General features: G+C 39.1%; 2 protein-coding genes across 4 annotated transcripts in view; one reads left to right on the top strand and one right to left on the bottom strand.

The window, feature by feature from the left end:
• Positions 1-16,693, top strand: part of CPS1 (carbamoyl-phosphate synthase 1) — a 357,452-nt gene that overhangs the window by 121,943 nt on the left and 218,816 nt on the right. The window lies entirely within an intron of this gene.
• Positions 13,338-16,693, bottom strand: part of LANCL1 (LanC like glutathione S-transferase 1) — a 36,763-nt gene continuing 33,407 nt past the window's right edge. For both annotated transcript variants that reach the window (XM_072813566.1, XM_072813565.1), the window contains exon 9: positions 13,338-16,488. In XM_072813566.1, the coding sequence (XP_072669667.1) occupies positions 16,412-16,488 (77 nt within the window). In that variant the 3' untranslated portion in view covers positions 13,338-16,411. The remainder of the gene's footprint in view (positions 16,489-16,693) is intronic.

Below are 16,693 nucleotides of genomic sequence, written 5' to 3'. Positions count from 1 at the left end.
TCATTTTACCCTTAGGAGAATCTAAAGTCCCAGAGATGTTAAGGAATTGGCCCCAAGTCACACAACTTCTAAGCACAGGAGCCAGGATTCAAGTCTTTTCTGCTGTAATACCAGTTTCTGCCAGAAACATAAATGCTATTCCAATGCAAACGTTTCATCTATAAAATAAAAGATGGACTTATCATTGGTGAAATATCATGACTGGTGTGGATTTTCTCCGGACAACACTCATTTGAGGTTTACAGCTAGTTGGGCAGGTACGGAAAGGGGAGGATAAAGCCAATAGCATTTGGCACTGCCTTCTTTACTCCTTAATCATTTGCCTATATGTTGTTTATAATTTTTATTGGTAATATATGAACTAGCAAAGGAGCTGTTGTTTCATGTAACTATAGCTATGGGAGAAGAGTGCTAGTGATGCCAGAGCAATGCCATCGGCAAGTTATTGTTGTTATAGAATTTCTTTTGCTGTTAGGGATTCCAAGAGCTATCTACACAGAGAAGTACAAAGAGAGAGCTGATCCAATTAGCTGGAGATATAACTAAATATTTATGTGAACCATATGAAACTGCAGTTTTGTAGGTCAAAAAACAGTAGAATATCAGCAAGATTTTGATGCAACTATTACTGCAGTGGAAGAAAATTTGTGGTTTGAATACTAGCTCCCTCTCCCTTCAAAGATGAAATTAAGTACTATTCCTTAACTCTACATCTTAGGCTGTCTCAAGAAACAGAGTCTATTGGCCCCGTTTTTAATCCTCATTTTGAAAACCACCCTTTTGACTCTAAAAAAATCACCTCATGTACTCTCTTAGGAGGACTTCATTACTTTATTTTTGAGGGGAGGTGATTTTAAGCATGTCAAGACAAGGAGACGGTCTCTGTGGTGTTATGGAACAGCTGTACAACTGGAGTGCTGGACACTGGGTTTGCAGGATGGTTATGGCATGTGGTGCTTCTACTTGAGGAAACTTCCCTCAGTGATAAGGCAGTATGGGCTTCACCAGTGAGACAGTGCCAGGCCTTAAAATGGGAGCAAAGGGACTTGGGGACTAAAATAAAACTAAACCAAATGGTGGAAACATGCTCAACTCCTTAATTTATCTGATTAGAGCCAACAGGCGCCACAGTGTAGAACATTTGCTCCCAAATGCCATTAAGGAGCAGTGAACTATTTCTAGGCTTGGCTCCAGATTGATGAGGGATGAACTAACAGTGGATTTGGTTTCAGCCTGGAGTCACTGAGAAATGGTGACAGACTGCAGTGACTGCAAAAGTCTGTAGGCATCAAGTGTTCCCAAGAACACATACTGCCTGGAAGAGATTTGCCCACCCCTAAGAAATATTCCTCTGACCCCATCCCAGCCCAACCCCAACTCTTGCCTTATATTTATCTGCTTTATTCTTTTAATACAGACACATGGTTGCTAGACGTAAGAGTTTTGAGTGGAGCTTGTTAATGTGTACGAGGCTGGCCTAATACAGTAGTTAAACATTGCCTACTAAAATTGCAATATGTTACTGTAGAAGTTACGAAACAAGGCAAAACTGTCTTTTGCTGTTCTGGGAAAAACAGTTACCAGTAAGAAAAAAAAAATAGAAGACTTTGTTTTAGAGCAGTGTATAGAAATCCCACCAACGCTCCCCCGACCTGCCCCCAAATCAGTAGGCCTATGCCTGTCCCTCGCCTCTCCCCCGCCATCAATCTGCTGCTAGCTGTGTGTCCTTGAATTACTTAACCTCTTTGGGACGGACTGTTCACTCATTTACAAAAGGTTTGAAGATCTCTTGGGGTTTTGAAAGTGCTAACAGGTAAACGCTACGACTGTAAATGAAAAAGTAGCTTTAAAAAGATTAAAAGTGAGAGAACTATTACATAAAAATCTTCCCAACTCTGTTGTTAGGTGACTGATCAATATTATTAATTCTGTTTTACAGAAGTAGATATGATTTTTCTAATCATTTAACTGAAATGCTTATTGAGCGCCTGTGCTAGGTACAAAAGTGGATCCAGGTTTGTTGGTACTGAATCTTACATGATTTGGGAGACCCTTTTTACAAAAAGGCAATCACAAATACAACCTCAGATGCAAAAGTGAGTATTTATTTGGAAAGAAAAGCAATCATAACAAGGTAACTGAGGCTTACTGATTTAAGTTCCTTTCTCTTGAACGGTCTTTAGCCAATTTACCAGAATTGCCTACGTAGAAATGTGTCTGATTGAAACCTAGCTTCATTTCCTCACCTAGATAGAATATTCTACAGCTCCCAGCAGCTTCTAGTGCTCAGTGGAACCCATGCAAGTGAACATCCCCAAAGTATAAGCTTCATGAAGCTTTAGGGTAAATCTGCTTCTAAGTTCCCTAGGTTCTTTAGGAAATCAAGACACATAAGGCAGGGTTCCCATCCTCAAGAAACTTACCGTGGATCATAGCCCTTAGAATTCTCCCAAAAAAGAGCTGCCTGGTAGTGTTCATTTACTTGGAAAATTCCACAGGCCAGCAAAAGGATTCAAGCAATGACAGTTAACTTTATTTAAAATTTGATTTTGAAATAAGTTTAGATTTCCAGAAAGATAACAAAAATAAAATGTAGAGTGGCCACATATCCCTCACCTATCTTCCCTTCATGTTAACACCTTACAGTGTATAATTATTGACACCAGGACATTCTTATAATACTATTAATTAAATTATGGATTTCCTGTAGATTTGACCAGTTTGTCTCCACTGGCATATTCTGTTTTAGGATCTACTTCGGGACACCACGTTGTGCTGAGTTGTCCCATCTCCTTAGTCCCTCTTACTTGTGACAGTCCTTTAGTATCTTTCCTAACCTTGACACCTCTGAAGAGTCTGCTCAGGTACTTCGTAGGATGTTCCTCAATATGTTTAGTTGTCTGATATTTTCTCGTGACTAGATTGAGGTTATGTACGCTTTGCAAGAGTACCACACAAGTGATGCGTTCCTGGGCCATGATCCAAACTATTATTTATTTTCTTGCTAATAATTGTTTCTTGCTAAATTGTTTTCTTGCTAATCGTATCAGCTGTTGGGAGCTCTTAGATTGTCTCTTGTGTCATTTCCACATTCACTCCTCCTTTTAGGAAGTATTTCTTTACTTCGTGGCACCAAAAGATGTTCCAGACTCATCTTAAAATTCTTCTTCTCCAGCCCTGGAATCAATCACTTCTGCAAGAATTCCAATATTGGGTCTTTTTGATTAGTGTGTTCTTCTCTTTGTCCTTAAAATCTTGGGTCTTGGACAGGTTCTCTCCTAAAACAACTCAAATACGTGCATGGTCCATCACTAACAGTGGGACTCTACTTCCCTTTTAAGTTGCACTTGTAAAAGAGCCCAGCAGGTGAGTTCTGGCCACACAATCACAGGCCAGGTGCACTACAAGGACTTCCAAGCAACCTTTTCAAGGCAGTTACTAAAGAAATAGGTCATCGTTGACATTTTCCTCTCCTCACCCACGTCCACCTGGCCCCCACCTGTCAATTATCGCAAGGCTATCTCCTCTGTTCCTCTTCACTGTCACCTCTTGGGTTCTGATCTTTCCCGGGCTTCCTGGGACATTGTACAGCCTGCGAATGGCCTTCCTGCCCCTAGCCTTTTCTTTCTTCCAGTTCATCTTCTATGGGAATAAGTAAGTAATCCTTCCATTTGCAAATCTAGCCTTGTGATTTACTCTGCTGACGATAGAAGAGATTGCTTTTTTCTCATATGATTTGGTGGTTTTTTGGAACCTATCATTAGTGATATGCCTCCCTAATGTTGACAGTAGTGATTCTCAAGCTTTATTGTAAATCAGAATTGGCTGGAGGGCTTGTTAAAACACAGATGAGTAGGTTCCACCCTCAGATTTCAGAGTCAGTAGGTCTGAGATGGGGTCTGAGAATGTACATTTCCAACAAGCTCCCAAGCGATGCTGATGATGCTGGTTCAGATAACACCGGCCAACAAGGTAAAGTCCAAACTGCTTAACAAGAAACCTAAGACCCTGTCAGTTATGTCTTTGTGCTTATCCTCCACTCCTCTCCTCAAACATCCCTTCGCTTTTCACAATTTTGTATGAACCCCGAATGTACTAATTAATCCCCAACTGGTCTTCCCATTCCTCCTCGTCACCCACTTTTTTGTACATGTTGCAGGCAACTGTCCTGGCATCCCTTCTGCAGCCTTCATTTTCCTCCAGCCTCAGAAAGAATGTCTCTCTTCTGTGGTCCAGTACTAAGTGGTAGCACTGACCATGAGAACTACAACTTGGTAGGGATTTCATTGTTTACTCATTTGATTCGCCCAGGAATTTATGAATCAAATTTTACTCATCTTTGGCTCCTCAGCACCCAGCCCCTATGTCATTGGCATCAGATGGGCACTGGATAATTGTTGTTGAATGAAACATGACCCTTTCAAGGAAGGCACTGTGCTCTTTACACTAAGGAGGGTAATAAAGAGTTTATGAGAATGCTTTAAGACTTATTACTGTTACAGTACAGGAGAAAAGGATATTTTAAGTAAGAGAGTACAGTAAGATACAGAATTAGGCAAATGAGTTGGGGCTCTGATGAGTTCTTTAAACCAGGTAATTATAATCAGTGTCCTCTCAGAGGTCTGGGATGGGCCTATGTGGTCTGGAAACGTGGCCTGAAGTGAAGTAGAGATTTGGCAATTCTGTGATGGAGAAGGGTAGTTTAGCCCTCATATCTGCCAGGCTGTTAATTAGCTAACTAAGGAATTGCCAGTCCCCCTTTGTATTCTGTTTTTGCTGTCAATGCTTGCCAATGACAGCCCCCCGCCCCCCGCCCTTAGTCCTAATGGCATTGTAGGTATCTGCTTAACCATAAAACCAGAGTTGAACCAGAGCTGGAACCAGAGTTTCAGAACCCAGCAGCTGTGAAAATAGATTCAGTGATCTACAAACATGGATGAAAAACAATCACATATTAATTTTGACCAGGTTTTAACTGAAATTAAACATTTCCCTCAGTTATTAATGTAGATAATGAACACAGTTGTGTTTGCACCACCTGAGACTTTATCATTGCTGGGAATCACTCATATTTTTATCACATGCTAGCAGTAATTTCTATTCATCATTACTCCAAATTAATAATACATACATTTTATTAGATGTGCTAATAAAGAAGCACATGTACTCTATCATATTTAAAGCTACCTCGGCATCTAGATTTCAATACAGTTTATTCCCTTTGTGTTATTACACATTAAAACATTATTTAAATACTGAAAACAAGAATTCTAGGTATTTTATATGTTGAAAACACTCTTCTGAGAAGGGATCCATCACTTGCCCAGATTGTTAAACGGGTCCATGACACCAGAAGGTTAAGCATCCTCATTGTAGAAGGCAACGTTTAATTTTGTTCACATTTATTTTGTAGCATAAATTTGGCAGGAGAATTTTTAAAAAGTAGAACAAAAAATGCAAGTTCACTCTGGGCGCTCGAGTTTCCATTTAAAGAGTTCATAAAACGATAGAGCAGTTGATGAGTTCTAGCAGGACATTTTCTCCTATTATTGTGTACAAATTGCAAGTGAAACATTCTTTGGTGTCTTGGGCTGCATGCTCACAGTGCAGTAATAGTTAAATTAATTTCTAGTGTGTCTCATTATAGATCTATGCAATAGTCTCTTTCAATTTTAAATTGAGCTTCAGGGAAGATTAAATACTTAGGTATTCCAGTTTGTATAAAATTTCTAGAGCCATACAAATTAAACTTCCTCTGTCTAAATGACCCTAATCATTCTAATTTAACTAGATGGAGCCTATTTCCTTTTGACAGAGCTTGTCATGTTGAATCTTATCCATGGAGATGAACAGCGTGCCAAATGGGTAATAAGTATTCCAGATGTTGCCTTGCCACTTTCCAGCAAAGTTATTAATAAAAGTCAGTTGCTTCTTGTCTTTTTTTATCCTCTAATGTTGCTGAGAATATAAACTTCCTTTCTCCCCATTAAGATATGGTAATTTAAAAAGTACAGTAAATGGGCTGCCTCAGAGGAAAGTGATTTTATAAAAGTAGCTATCTGTCGTGAATTGTACCCCGGGGACTCGGGGTGGTGTGAGGCCTGCTGGGACTGTGGATGGGAGCAGTAAAGAGGATATGAAAAAGACTGAGGTTGAGATCGTGTGTGTGTGTGTGTGTGTGTGTGTGTGTGTGTGTGTGTGTGTTGCTGGAGGGGACTGAGCTCCAAAGAGCCATTTCATTTACTTTTGCCTGGGAATAAGCCAATAAAAGGGAAGGAGCTACTCGGTTAGCAAGGACCTGCCCTGGCTGGAGCCTGGCAGGATGCTAAAGGCCTCTCAATCCACCTCTATCCACATCTCCCTCCCTGCCTTAGCCCCGGGGCAGTGTGAGAACCTCAAATCTGTGACTTCTGAGGGGCAAATTCAGGAATCTGTCCTCAAGGCAATCAGAGGCAGGTGTGGTTACTGTAGAGAAGGGCGAGTCAAGGGCCAAAGGACATAGGGCTTGATTCTAGGACACCGTGTTAGGTAGATACATCCTTTACAGTTTATCAGAAAGATCTGACATCTCCAAGGTATAAAGAAATTAGACATTCAGAATTAGGAAAAGCCTAATGATACTAATAGTAATTATAATATTTCCAGTGTGATGGCTTCATCAGTCTCTTTAAACACTGCGGGTTTGGTGAATTTGAAGTGAATTTTCCTTCAATAACACACACACACACACACACACACACACAGCACTTTGGGCTCCCTTTTACTTTGCCTCTTGAACTTTTAAATGTAAAGCCTTGGAAAGGCCATGTTATTTCTTAAGTATAAAAGAATCGTTTAATATTACTCTCTGGAAAGAAGTTCAAATAGTTTGTGCAATGCAATAGTTGGTCTTCAGAAAACAGGCTCGACCAGCATCATAATCCATGTTTGATAATCTCATGTATACAGCCTTGCACTCCTTTCATCTCTCACGATTTTGGCTTTAGTTAGCAATAACCTGATATCCAGTTAAAAATACTTGGAATTTTGAAGTAGAAGAAATTTACTACTAAGGCCACGTTTGTTTTTGAAGTCAATACTTGCAGCGTCTCCAATATGCTTGAGCTGTTGTAAGGAGTTTTTGATGCAGACGCCATCTCTTAAATGTCAACAGAGAGATGCCGCTCCGGCTGCAAGTATTTTCCTTCTCATCATCTCTATTAATTTTTCAAGTTCGTTAACAATTGAAATTATTAAACTGAGTTCTACTGACATCTGCTGGACAAAACCTGTTTTTCATTGTTATCAACTCGTTGCTATTTTTGCCAATCAGTAACATTCAGGTTTACTAACTAAATGGTTACTATTTATTTTTAAAGATTTTATTTATTTATTCATGAGAGACAGAGAGAGAGAGAGAAGCAGAGACACAGGCAGAGGGAGAAGCAGGCTCCATGCAGGGAGCCGGACGTGGGACTCGATCCCGGGTCTCCAGGATCATGCCCTGGGCCGAAGGCGGCGCTAAACCCCTGAGCCACTGGGGCTGCCCTAGATGGTTACTATTAATTCAACTAACCAAGCAAAGCTGTAATTAACATATAAAATAGAAATAAGTGAAACATAAGATCATTAATCAGCTGTAATAAATCGACGTAAAGGTCCATTTACTAAGTCCATTCTAAGTCCATTTCTTTAGCTGGACAAACCATATTTAAGTTGTGTTTGTTTATTTATTTATTTATTTATTTAATTATAAATTTATTTTTCAGTTGTGTTTAACACACATTTTCTCAGTGCTGTGTACGCAGCACGCTATATATACACGGTGGGTCCAGAACTTGAAAGAAGTGGGGGGAGGTCTGGTGAGGGAAGACATATATCTAAACAGATTATTTCAGAAAATATTTTATCCACATGCCTCCTCTCTTAGCAACAAGATGATTGCACTGTACCTATTGTTCCCAGAACATCTTTATGGCAGTAATAAAACCAGAATAGCATCATTTTGTCCATTAGGCAATACATAGTGCCTTGGACCTAGGAATATTTCATGGGCCTACAAAAATGTGTGTGTGTGCTAAAATACAACATGAAAACAGCAGATTGAAAACCCAAAATTGTTAATTAAATGTCTATAAAACATGTAATGTTAACCTATTTTTAAACTTAATGGTTCTCAAACTTGACTGTGATCAGAAATCCTGGGGGCTATTAAGTTAAGGCAGATGGCTGAGTCCCCTCACTAGAGGTCCTGACGTAATAGGTCTTGGTTGGACCCTGGAATGTGCATTTCCAACAGGTTTCAGGTAACACTACTTAATCCTGCTTGTCTGGAGATTGCATTATGAGAACCAACAATCTGAGAATGTTATTTACCTTTTTTGGCTTAACCATCCAGGTAACACCATTGACTGAATTAGGATATTCAACTGAAGGGGCAACTTGAAGGAGTGAGAGGTAAAAAAGATGATAAATTTGGCCTTTTCAAGGAAACAGGAAAAGGCCATCAAAGCCTACAGAGACTCTTTTAATATATTTCAAAAAAAAAATTGAATGCAACTCAACTTTAATTGGGCAGGTGAGAACTTGTAAGACATAAACATTTTCTGTAGTAAGTGGTAGAAAATGCACTGGTGATGTGAGTTATCTAAACTTGGATCAGTGCCTAGCGTAGAACGCCCAGGAAACCCCCAGAAAGTTTGTAAGAACAGGGGTATATGACCATGCTCACTCGCACCAGCTTTTCAGTTTAGGAGTTGAGAACTAATGTGTGTTTCTGATTTCTAATGAAGTTCCCAAGCTTCCTGGATCAGCCCTCTTCTTGAAGTGTCCCTGGATAAATGGCCCTTGCGGCACTATAGACCCATATCATTTTATGAAATTCTCATTTAGGAAACATGGCAAATGACAGATGATGGCAAATAAAGGCAAATGATGCCTCTAGTGTATATTTACTACTCAGAACACACTCAGGAAAAAAAACGTGGAAACAGGAATGTGAAGATCTGCTTTTGAATTTCAAACACCTTCAGAAAGTTGGCTGGCTAATATATAGATTATATATTATAAATTTATAAATTCTTATAAATTCTTTATAAATTCTTATAAATCCTTATAAATTCTCAACAAAGGGCAGAGGAGTCTCATTTTCCTCATTCAAGCCTTGATTCCAGATGATTGAAATTAATTCTTTAGTATAGATGTCTTCCATATGATTCTCATATTACCAGAAGCCTATGACTCTCTTTGGATTGAAAAGACACCACATCTTTGGCAATTTTCCCAGTAAAATTATAAACACATATTTGTTCCAAGTCTGCTTCTTTCACTTGCTACAATAACCAGCACAGGAAATTAATCACCTCCAGACCTTATTGCCTGGACATTATGTGGAATCGTGTCACACAGGAAATCAGACTCCAGTCATTCCAGTTCCTTCATGCTCTTGGACTAGTGCTTCTGCTCTTTGACTGGCACACATTAATCAGTTCTTTCCACTCATCGGCCAACTCTTGAGCCTCCTTACTTCTTCTCTACTGAGTCCGGATTCCATGCTGGATGGTCTGGGTCCGTGGACAGCAAGCAGTAGGATACTGTCTCAGAGCTTGTTAAAACTGTAGAACCTCAGGCCCCATCAGATGGGCATTTTGAAATCATTTTAAAAAGATCCCCAGGTGATCTACATGCATATGTGGTTAAAATGTCCTGACCTCGATTTTTTTTTTTTTAAACAAGTTTCCTTGACTCTCCTATATTTCTATCTTCTCTCCAATACTCACTGAAAGCCAGTCTTGGTGAGATTGCTCATCATGTTGAAATTACTGCTTTATATTTATCTCCAGATTTTTAGCATCCTGTAAATATTACTTCATTCTGAACCCTTTCTTTAATGTAAATATTTTTCTGTCTTCTTCACTTGAGTCAAGACTTCCTTCTGCTGTTTGTTGTTCACTATCTATGTAGTGTTGGGGGTTCTTCACAGGCTGCATCTCTGAAAAGACCTTATTAACCTTAACGCTCAGATTCTTTGAAATGGTTTTTTCCTAAGTGTACAATTCAGTTTTCTGAGACTCATCCTATATATAACTTTGACTTAGATTTTTAATGTCTAGTTTCCTCTGCTGACAGAACTGGAATCCTCTTCTAGACAGAAGCATTGACCTATTGGTAGGTAATTCTACAAGCCTTAGTAGAACTTGACCAATAAAAAGCTGAGAAGGCCACCTCTTCCTCCTCTAGAGAACCACATAGTCTTACTGAAATGGGCAGCCATACACATCGGTACTGGCATATTCTACCTGTGTGACGTGGTTTGTTACCTATGCAGGTCTGTTCAGATCACCCGATGTAATCGCCATCTATCACTCAATATATTCTTAAAAACTCCATAGCTCATTCTAGCCTTACTTATTTAAAAATACCCAGGCCTATATTGAAACCTGAGGGTTGCCGCTTCAAGGGTCAGTATACTCTGTCAGTTAGATCTTACTTGTTTTATGGGAAAGACCAGAGTTGTTCAGCATCACAGCCATGTTTGTTGCCCCTAAGTGGAGCTTCTGGGCTTTGTACTGATGAAGATTTTCATAAATGTTTTCTCATGATGGTAGATTCTTTGCAAATAAATTGACTTCCAGATTTGAAAAAAAAAAAAAAACAAAAAACACTCTCTTGTGAGCGGTATCATCTTATCTTCCTAATCCTAGCTAGACACTGTGCCTAGCATGTGCTATTAGTATAATTGAAGTTCTGCAGATTAATTGCTATAGAGGTAATGAAACTAGGTACTAAGGGACTCATGACTAATGAACTACCATTTTGAAAATTTTTGCATTTTAACTGGATCCTGGAAGGAAATGGATTTAACCTAAATCATCAATAAATGTGCTGGGAGTTTTTGAGAAGTCAGCCAACTGAATGAAAGTAATTTTGGGGGCAAGTGACTTTATGTGCTCAAATTTCCCTCTTCACCCATCATCTGGGTGATTCAAAGGAAAGAGCTCTGAGTGCTTCTGGACTGGCTTTTAAAAGTGTCTTCCGGGGAATCCCTGGGTGGCTCAGCGGTTTGGCGCCTGCCTTGGCCCAGGGCGCGATCCTGGAATCCCGGGATCGAGTCCCACGTCGGGCTCCCGGCATGGAGCCTGCTTCTCCCTCCTCCTGTGTCTCTGCCTCTCTCTCGCTCTCTCTATCATAAATAAATAAATAAATCTTTAAAAAAAAAATAAATAAAAGTGTCTTCCTCCCAGTGGGATTATAAAAACTCCAATATCTCCAGATATAGCCAGACACATGGTTCACACAGAAGACCGAGGCATTCTTGAAATTTGTGGAACAAGGAAGAGAAAGTTGGGGGTGAACAGGAATATTCAAATATATTGCCTTGTAATTGCTTGTCTCATCACTGGTCTTCCTCACCAGACTGAGTCACCGGATGTCTAGCCTATGCACACAGAACACCCCTGCCAGGCACCTTGCAGGTAAACATACCCATTTAATGAATTTGGGGGATAAAACGGTGTTAAAGCATTGCTCATGGGAGGTGTAAATGAAATGGCATGTTGGCAACATATCAGCAGCACTGCCATTTGGATTATACCAGCAAGGGGCTGCCCATGTTAATCCCTAAATGCTGAATCCTGAGAGATCAATATTAACCTTCAAGTTTCACAGAGAGCCGCATCAGTACTTTTGGGGCTACAGATGCCTTTCTTAATGTCCCAGCTCCATCAGAGAAAGAAACTAGACAACTGTGACACTACTTTATAAACTGATTTATCAGGAGTCCTGCCTTCCCCTGCATAATGACTGCATGCCTCACAAATGCTTTCTCTAACACTTGTTTGTAGAGTGACATAACATTGGCTGCAGATTTAATGTCACCATGGCTGTCATTTGCATGTGCATCAGAAACGAACGTGGTGTTGAAATGGGAAAATTAAACTGGGGGACTATGAGCAGCGGTCCTGCTAAGATCCATCTCTCTATCCTCATTATTATTTCACCTGTTGGTTTATTGTTTGCTTTCTCCCATCACTCACGAAATCGTCAAGTCCCTGAGGATTCACAAGCCCAGGACTCCTGGAAAATAGTGTTTCAATAGTTTACATAATGGGACCAGTGAAGCCAGTATGTTCTCCATTGTGAAAAAGCCAATGTTCTCTTGCTTTGTTAATTGACCCTCAGCTTTAGAAGGAAAAGGGTGACTTCAGAGGGGAATGGAATAAGAAAGCAAATGGTCAGGGGACTGACTTGTAGGTTTTTCTGTTTCAGTGATGCTTATAGAGAATACATGAAATTTTTAATGACACTGAATCCATAGTGGGAACGATCTAGAGAAAAAGAAATGACATACAAAATATTCTTATTCTATTCAGAGGATAGGAGGAGGGAGGCAAAGTTCTTTTCTAATGCAAAGTTAGGAAAAAATAAATCAAACTACTGTGGGTAAGTCACAGGAGATGAATTAGTTCTTCAAGTTTTGTTTGTTCATGTGCTTACCATTGTGGTGCAATTTAATGTGCTTATTGTTCTTCTCCCATTCGGAGGATGAGCCAGGGAGTGGTAAACGGGAGAACAGTGCGGGCTGGCCTTATGCAGCACAATGTCATCTTGTGGAGAGTTAGGGGTAATGCTCCTAATGCACCACTCTGGAGTCTCTGAGTGGCCTCTGTGAGGCACTGTCCTCTTCCTGCATCTCAAGATGTGATTATCACCATCTATCCTTTCATTCATTCATTCAAAGGAGTGAGATAAACATAAACCGTGCATTTATCCTTACTATTATGAGTCATTCAAACACTAGGGTAGGGGTATGAAGGACATTTTAATCATATGTACCAGAGGACAAAATCTAATTCAGGGATGAAAAGGAGTATTTTAGAATTTGGCAAATCTCTGTTGTGCACACTACACACCTGTGGCATGAAAATAGTGGTACAAAGTCCTGCCAGGTGATTCAACCTTTTCAACCTCTGAATATATATTTTCTAATTAGGCCTCATTTAATCTCTTCCTCTATTCAAAGTTCCTTTCAGAATTGGTCAGGAGGGAAATCAATTTCTAGAATGAGGCCTTTGGTTATTAACCACAGGGTGGGTTCTCGTATGTATGAGATGGTTTAACACATTGCTCTGCTTGGATCCTAGTAGATTCCTCCTAATTCCATAATAATTATATTTAAAAATATTTCCCTCTAAATCCATTTTCAAACACTACTGCAAATCTTGTTTGACAAAACAATGAACAAAAAGTTAGGAACAAACTGTAGGGAATATGTGTATAGAGAAAAAGCCCTCATTTACCATATAAGGAAAAGATTTCTTAAGTTTAAACCAAAGCAAACGGAAAGCACATGACACATGTTAGTCCTAATAAAATTTTATTGAGAACCAGTATATGAAATTCTTTACAGAACACAGAAATACTTATGATCCCAACCTTTCCCAGAGAATGGCAATATATCATTAGGGTGGGTTCCCTGAATATCCCACACACTCTGCTTTATACCTACAGGAGAGAAACAGTTCTACAGCTCAGCAATAGACAAATGGGATGCTCTGACCTATTTAGAAGAAGCAGAAGTAGAATCGGGATTCAGTATGAGTAAGAAAGGACTGCAGATGAGTTCTAGTAGCCAAAGGAGTAGATGAATAAATGTTCACTCTTCACATTCTGTATTTCGAATCAGCTAGTAGAAGGCAGGGCACCATAAGATCAGATACAAATTAACCCAAGGACATGTCTCTCAATTAGTTCTGTAGGGAAGTGGCAATAAGAAGACAGTGGTCTTGGATCCACTTTTACCTAAAACTCTTCCTACCATGAAGGCTTTTGATGCCAAATAATCAGAACTGACATCAAAGATGAAAAGGTAACCAATGACTCTAAGGATGAAAGACCAACAACTCAGAGGAAGCCAAAGCCCAATGGGATACATGGAAATGGCTGCGATAACTAACGTTCACATATTTTACATGATGAAAAGTTAACCACTGAAATTTCTCCTTACCACAGGAACAGAAACACATGGTGGGATAAATGAACACTGCTCAACACGCTTTGAAGGTTTTACTCCCTACTCTTTGCATGGAGAGACAAATACTGTGGATTTTTTGGGGAAGCAACTTTTGGGAAGGCATTTTTTTAATCAAAAAAAGGTAAAAAAGAAGAAGAAATCTGAGAAATATCTGAGGGAAAATGACATAATAGAAATAGAACTACAGTGCTGCCTTTTCCTTTTAAAATGAAGAAGCTGGTATAAAAGTTTCTTAGTTTCCACCACGGTGTTAGGGTACTGGTCTTCGTTTTACAGCTTTTGCTTGAGTTTAAAATCTTATCAAATTTTCTTACTTCTTAGCCATAAATAAAACAACGGCATGAAGAGAAAATCCTGACAGTTAAACAAATTCTAAAAAGCTAAAGAAAAAAAAATGAAACTTGATTTGTGTTTGTATTGATGAATTCCTTAACGGATGACAGTAGTTAAAATGCAATCTAAATATTAATAAGAATCTTATTCAAAATGTTCTTCTCCCTGCCCTGAAGTTTTCCCAGGGTTAAATTAATCAAGGCGTTTGGAGATGAACTGTGATTAAGGTTCCTCTGGCTAAGAGAAAGTGTGTTTTGCTCTCTTTCCCTTGGTTAGTAATTACAGTAGCTGGAAGTATAGGCACAGTATAGTGAGATATCTAACTATACTAAATGGGTTTTGTTCTTTCAAGTTGGACACCCAGCCAAAGGCAAATTAGCTTTACTATGAATGCCAACATTGCTCATCAGAAACGAGCAACTCATTTGCTAACCAGGAGCACTGGAGAAAGGCACAGCTAACCAGCAGCACTTCAGACCACAGAGGGGATAAGGTTTTCCCAACTAGCATGAGGAATAAGCTAATTCTAGGAATTAAGCAGTGGGCTATATTTTTACTCCTTCTGTCAGTAGCCTTTAAAGGGTCAGACAATTTCCAATATAAGATATTTTGGTGCTGAATGTGAAGTAACAGAGGACTTCTAGCCATAGGAACCAACATATACCCACAGATTTGGTTCAAAGTTAAAAATAGCATGCTTTTGTGACGGAGAAAGCCATGAAATAGGCACATTTAAAGTTTTTCGACCCTGTTTTTTTAAAGCTGCAAAATATTCTAAAATCACTTGAAACATACAGAAAAGATGAAATAAGCCTGGGAAAGGCAGCGAAGGAAGGAGGAGAAGGAAAAGCTGATGAGTTGGAAAATTTATACAGAATGTGAAGCACCAGAGGTCCTTCATCTACCATATGGATACATGACCTCAGGGGCTCAGAAATTGATGAATGTTAAGCTTAGGATACCCAAAGAGGATCAAGCTGTTCTAAACATTTTCATTGGATAATACCTCCTAAATAACAGCATTTCTATGAAAAGCTTAGTGTTTTTGTTCATGTTATTGGCTACATAGCACTCCTCGACCCTTTTTAAAGAGATGCAGCATACTACTATTTAGTGAAAAGACAAACATCCCGATAGATTGAAAGGAAGGAAAATATCTTATGGCTTGTAACAAACAGCGAGCGCTAAAGCATAGTCATTGCCAAGGAAGTAGAACACAAGTCAAAGTTTAGGAGGTCAGTTGGACAGGGTGGACTCAAATCCTGTCACAACATATTCACATACAGAAAATTTGTTTCTTGATCTTATACTAATACCAAAGAACAAACACATTTAAATAAATAGTTCAAAAATACACTTGCTTATTTTAGAAAAGCAATAAGCTTTTTGTTAGCTTATCTTGAATTAACCTTCAAATCAGAAATTTCAAAATCACATTGCATTTTAGAACTTTTTGATAACAATGTTGATTTCTAGAGACTGGATGCTGTACTACCAAGCAGCAGCAAATCTGAAAGTATCTTTCTCTCTAGTTAAACCTGCAATGTGAATTTGAAAAATGATAGTTAGGTCCTTAAACCAGTTTGCAAATCTTGCAACTTCTGTCTCAGAAGCATACACTTAATATTTTTGTCCCCCTTCATAATCAACCACCTAAAGAAAAACAAAGTCATAAAACTGTCTGCCCTAGTGGAGGAAAAATAGTATAAAGGGTAATATCCACCAATAACCATATATTTATCTTTATCTACATTTAGTTTCCTTTAAACATGTTTTAGAACAGCAACAGATGGTTATAAAGCTTTAAATAAGAGTAAGATTTCCTCCAAGTTCTGAAAATATATAGATACCTATGCCCTCAAAACACTGTACATATCACTCATCCTTCCTTTAGGAAGAAACTGAGGTTAAAGTTAAAAGATTTCCTTGGATATTTTTAAGTAAATGTAAATGACAAACAAAAGAAGCTAAAGACTCTATGTTTCCTTGAAAAGCAATGAAAGCACTTAGTCCAGTTTGATATACAGAAAGGGTCATGCAGTGAGTTGCAGGGGGTAGGCTTTCCTTTTATAGTTCAAACGCAGGGAATCTGGCTTTTGTGGGCACTAGGAGGTCAGCCAGGAAATAGATTGTTCCAGCCATTCCTGAAGGAAGAAAGAGGAAGAAGTTATTACACCAAATGACTCTGTTCTATGCAGTGGCTGCATTCTGTATCATCAACATTAAGACCCTAATGGCAAGGGCTTCAATGAAATGGGCATCTGCCTAGAATTATAAATGTTGCAGGTCAGTACCAGAGGAGATCGCTAGTAAGGTACTCAGTCCCTTCATCCGGGTGGAAGACAGGAA

The sequence above is a fragment of the Canis lupus genome, chromosome 36 (assembly GCF_048164855.1).
Source record: "Canis lupus baileyi chromosome 36, mCanLup2.hap1, whole genome shotgun sequence".
In the NCBI taxonomy this organism is placed as follows: domain Eukaryota; kingdom Metazoa; phylum Chordata; class Mammalia; order Carnivora; family Canidae; genus Canis; species Canis lupus.
This window is presented reverse-complemented; position numbering and strand designations above follow the sequence as displayed.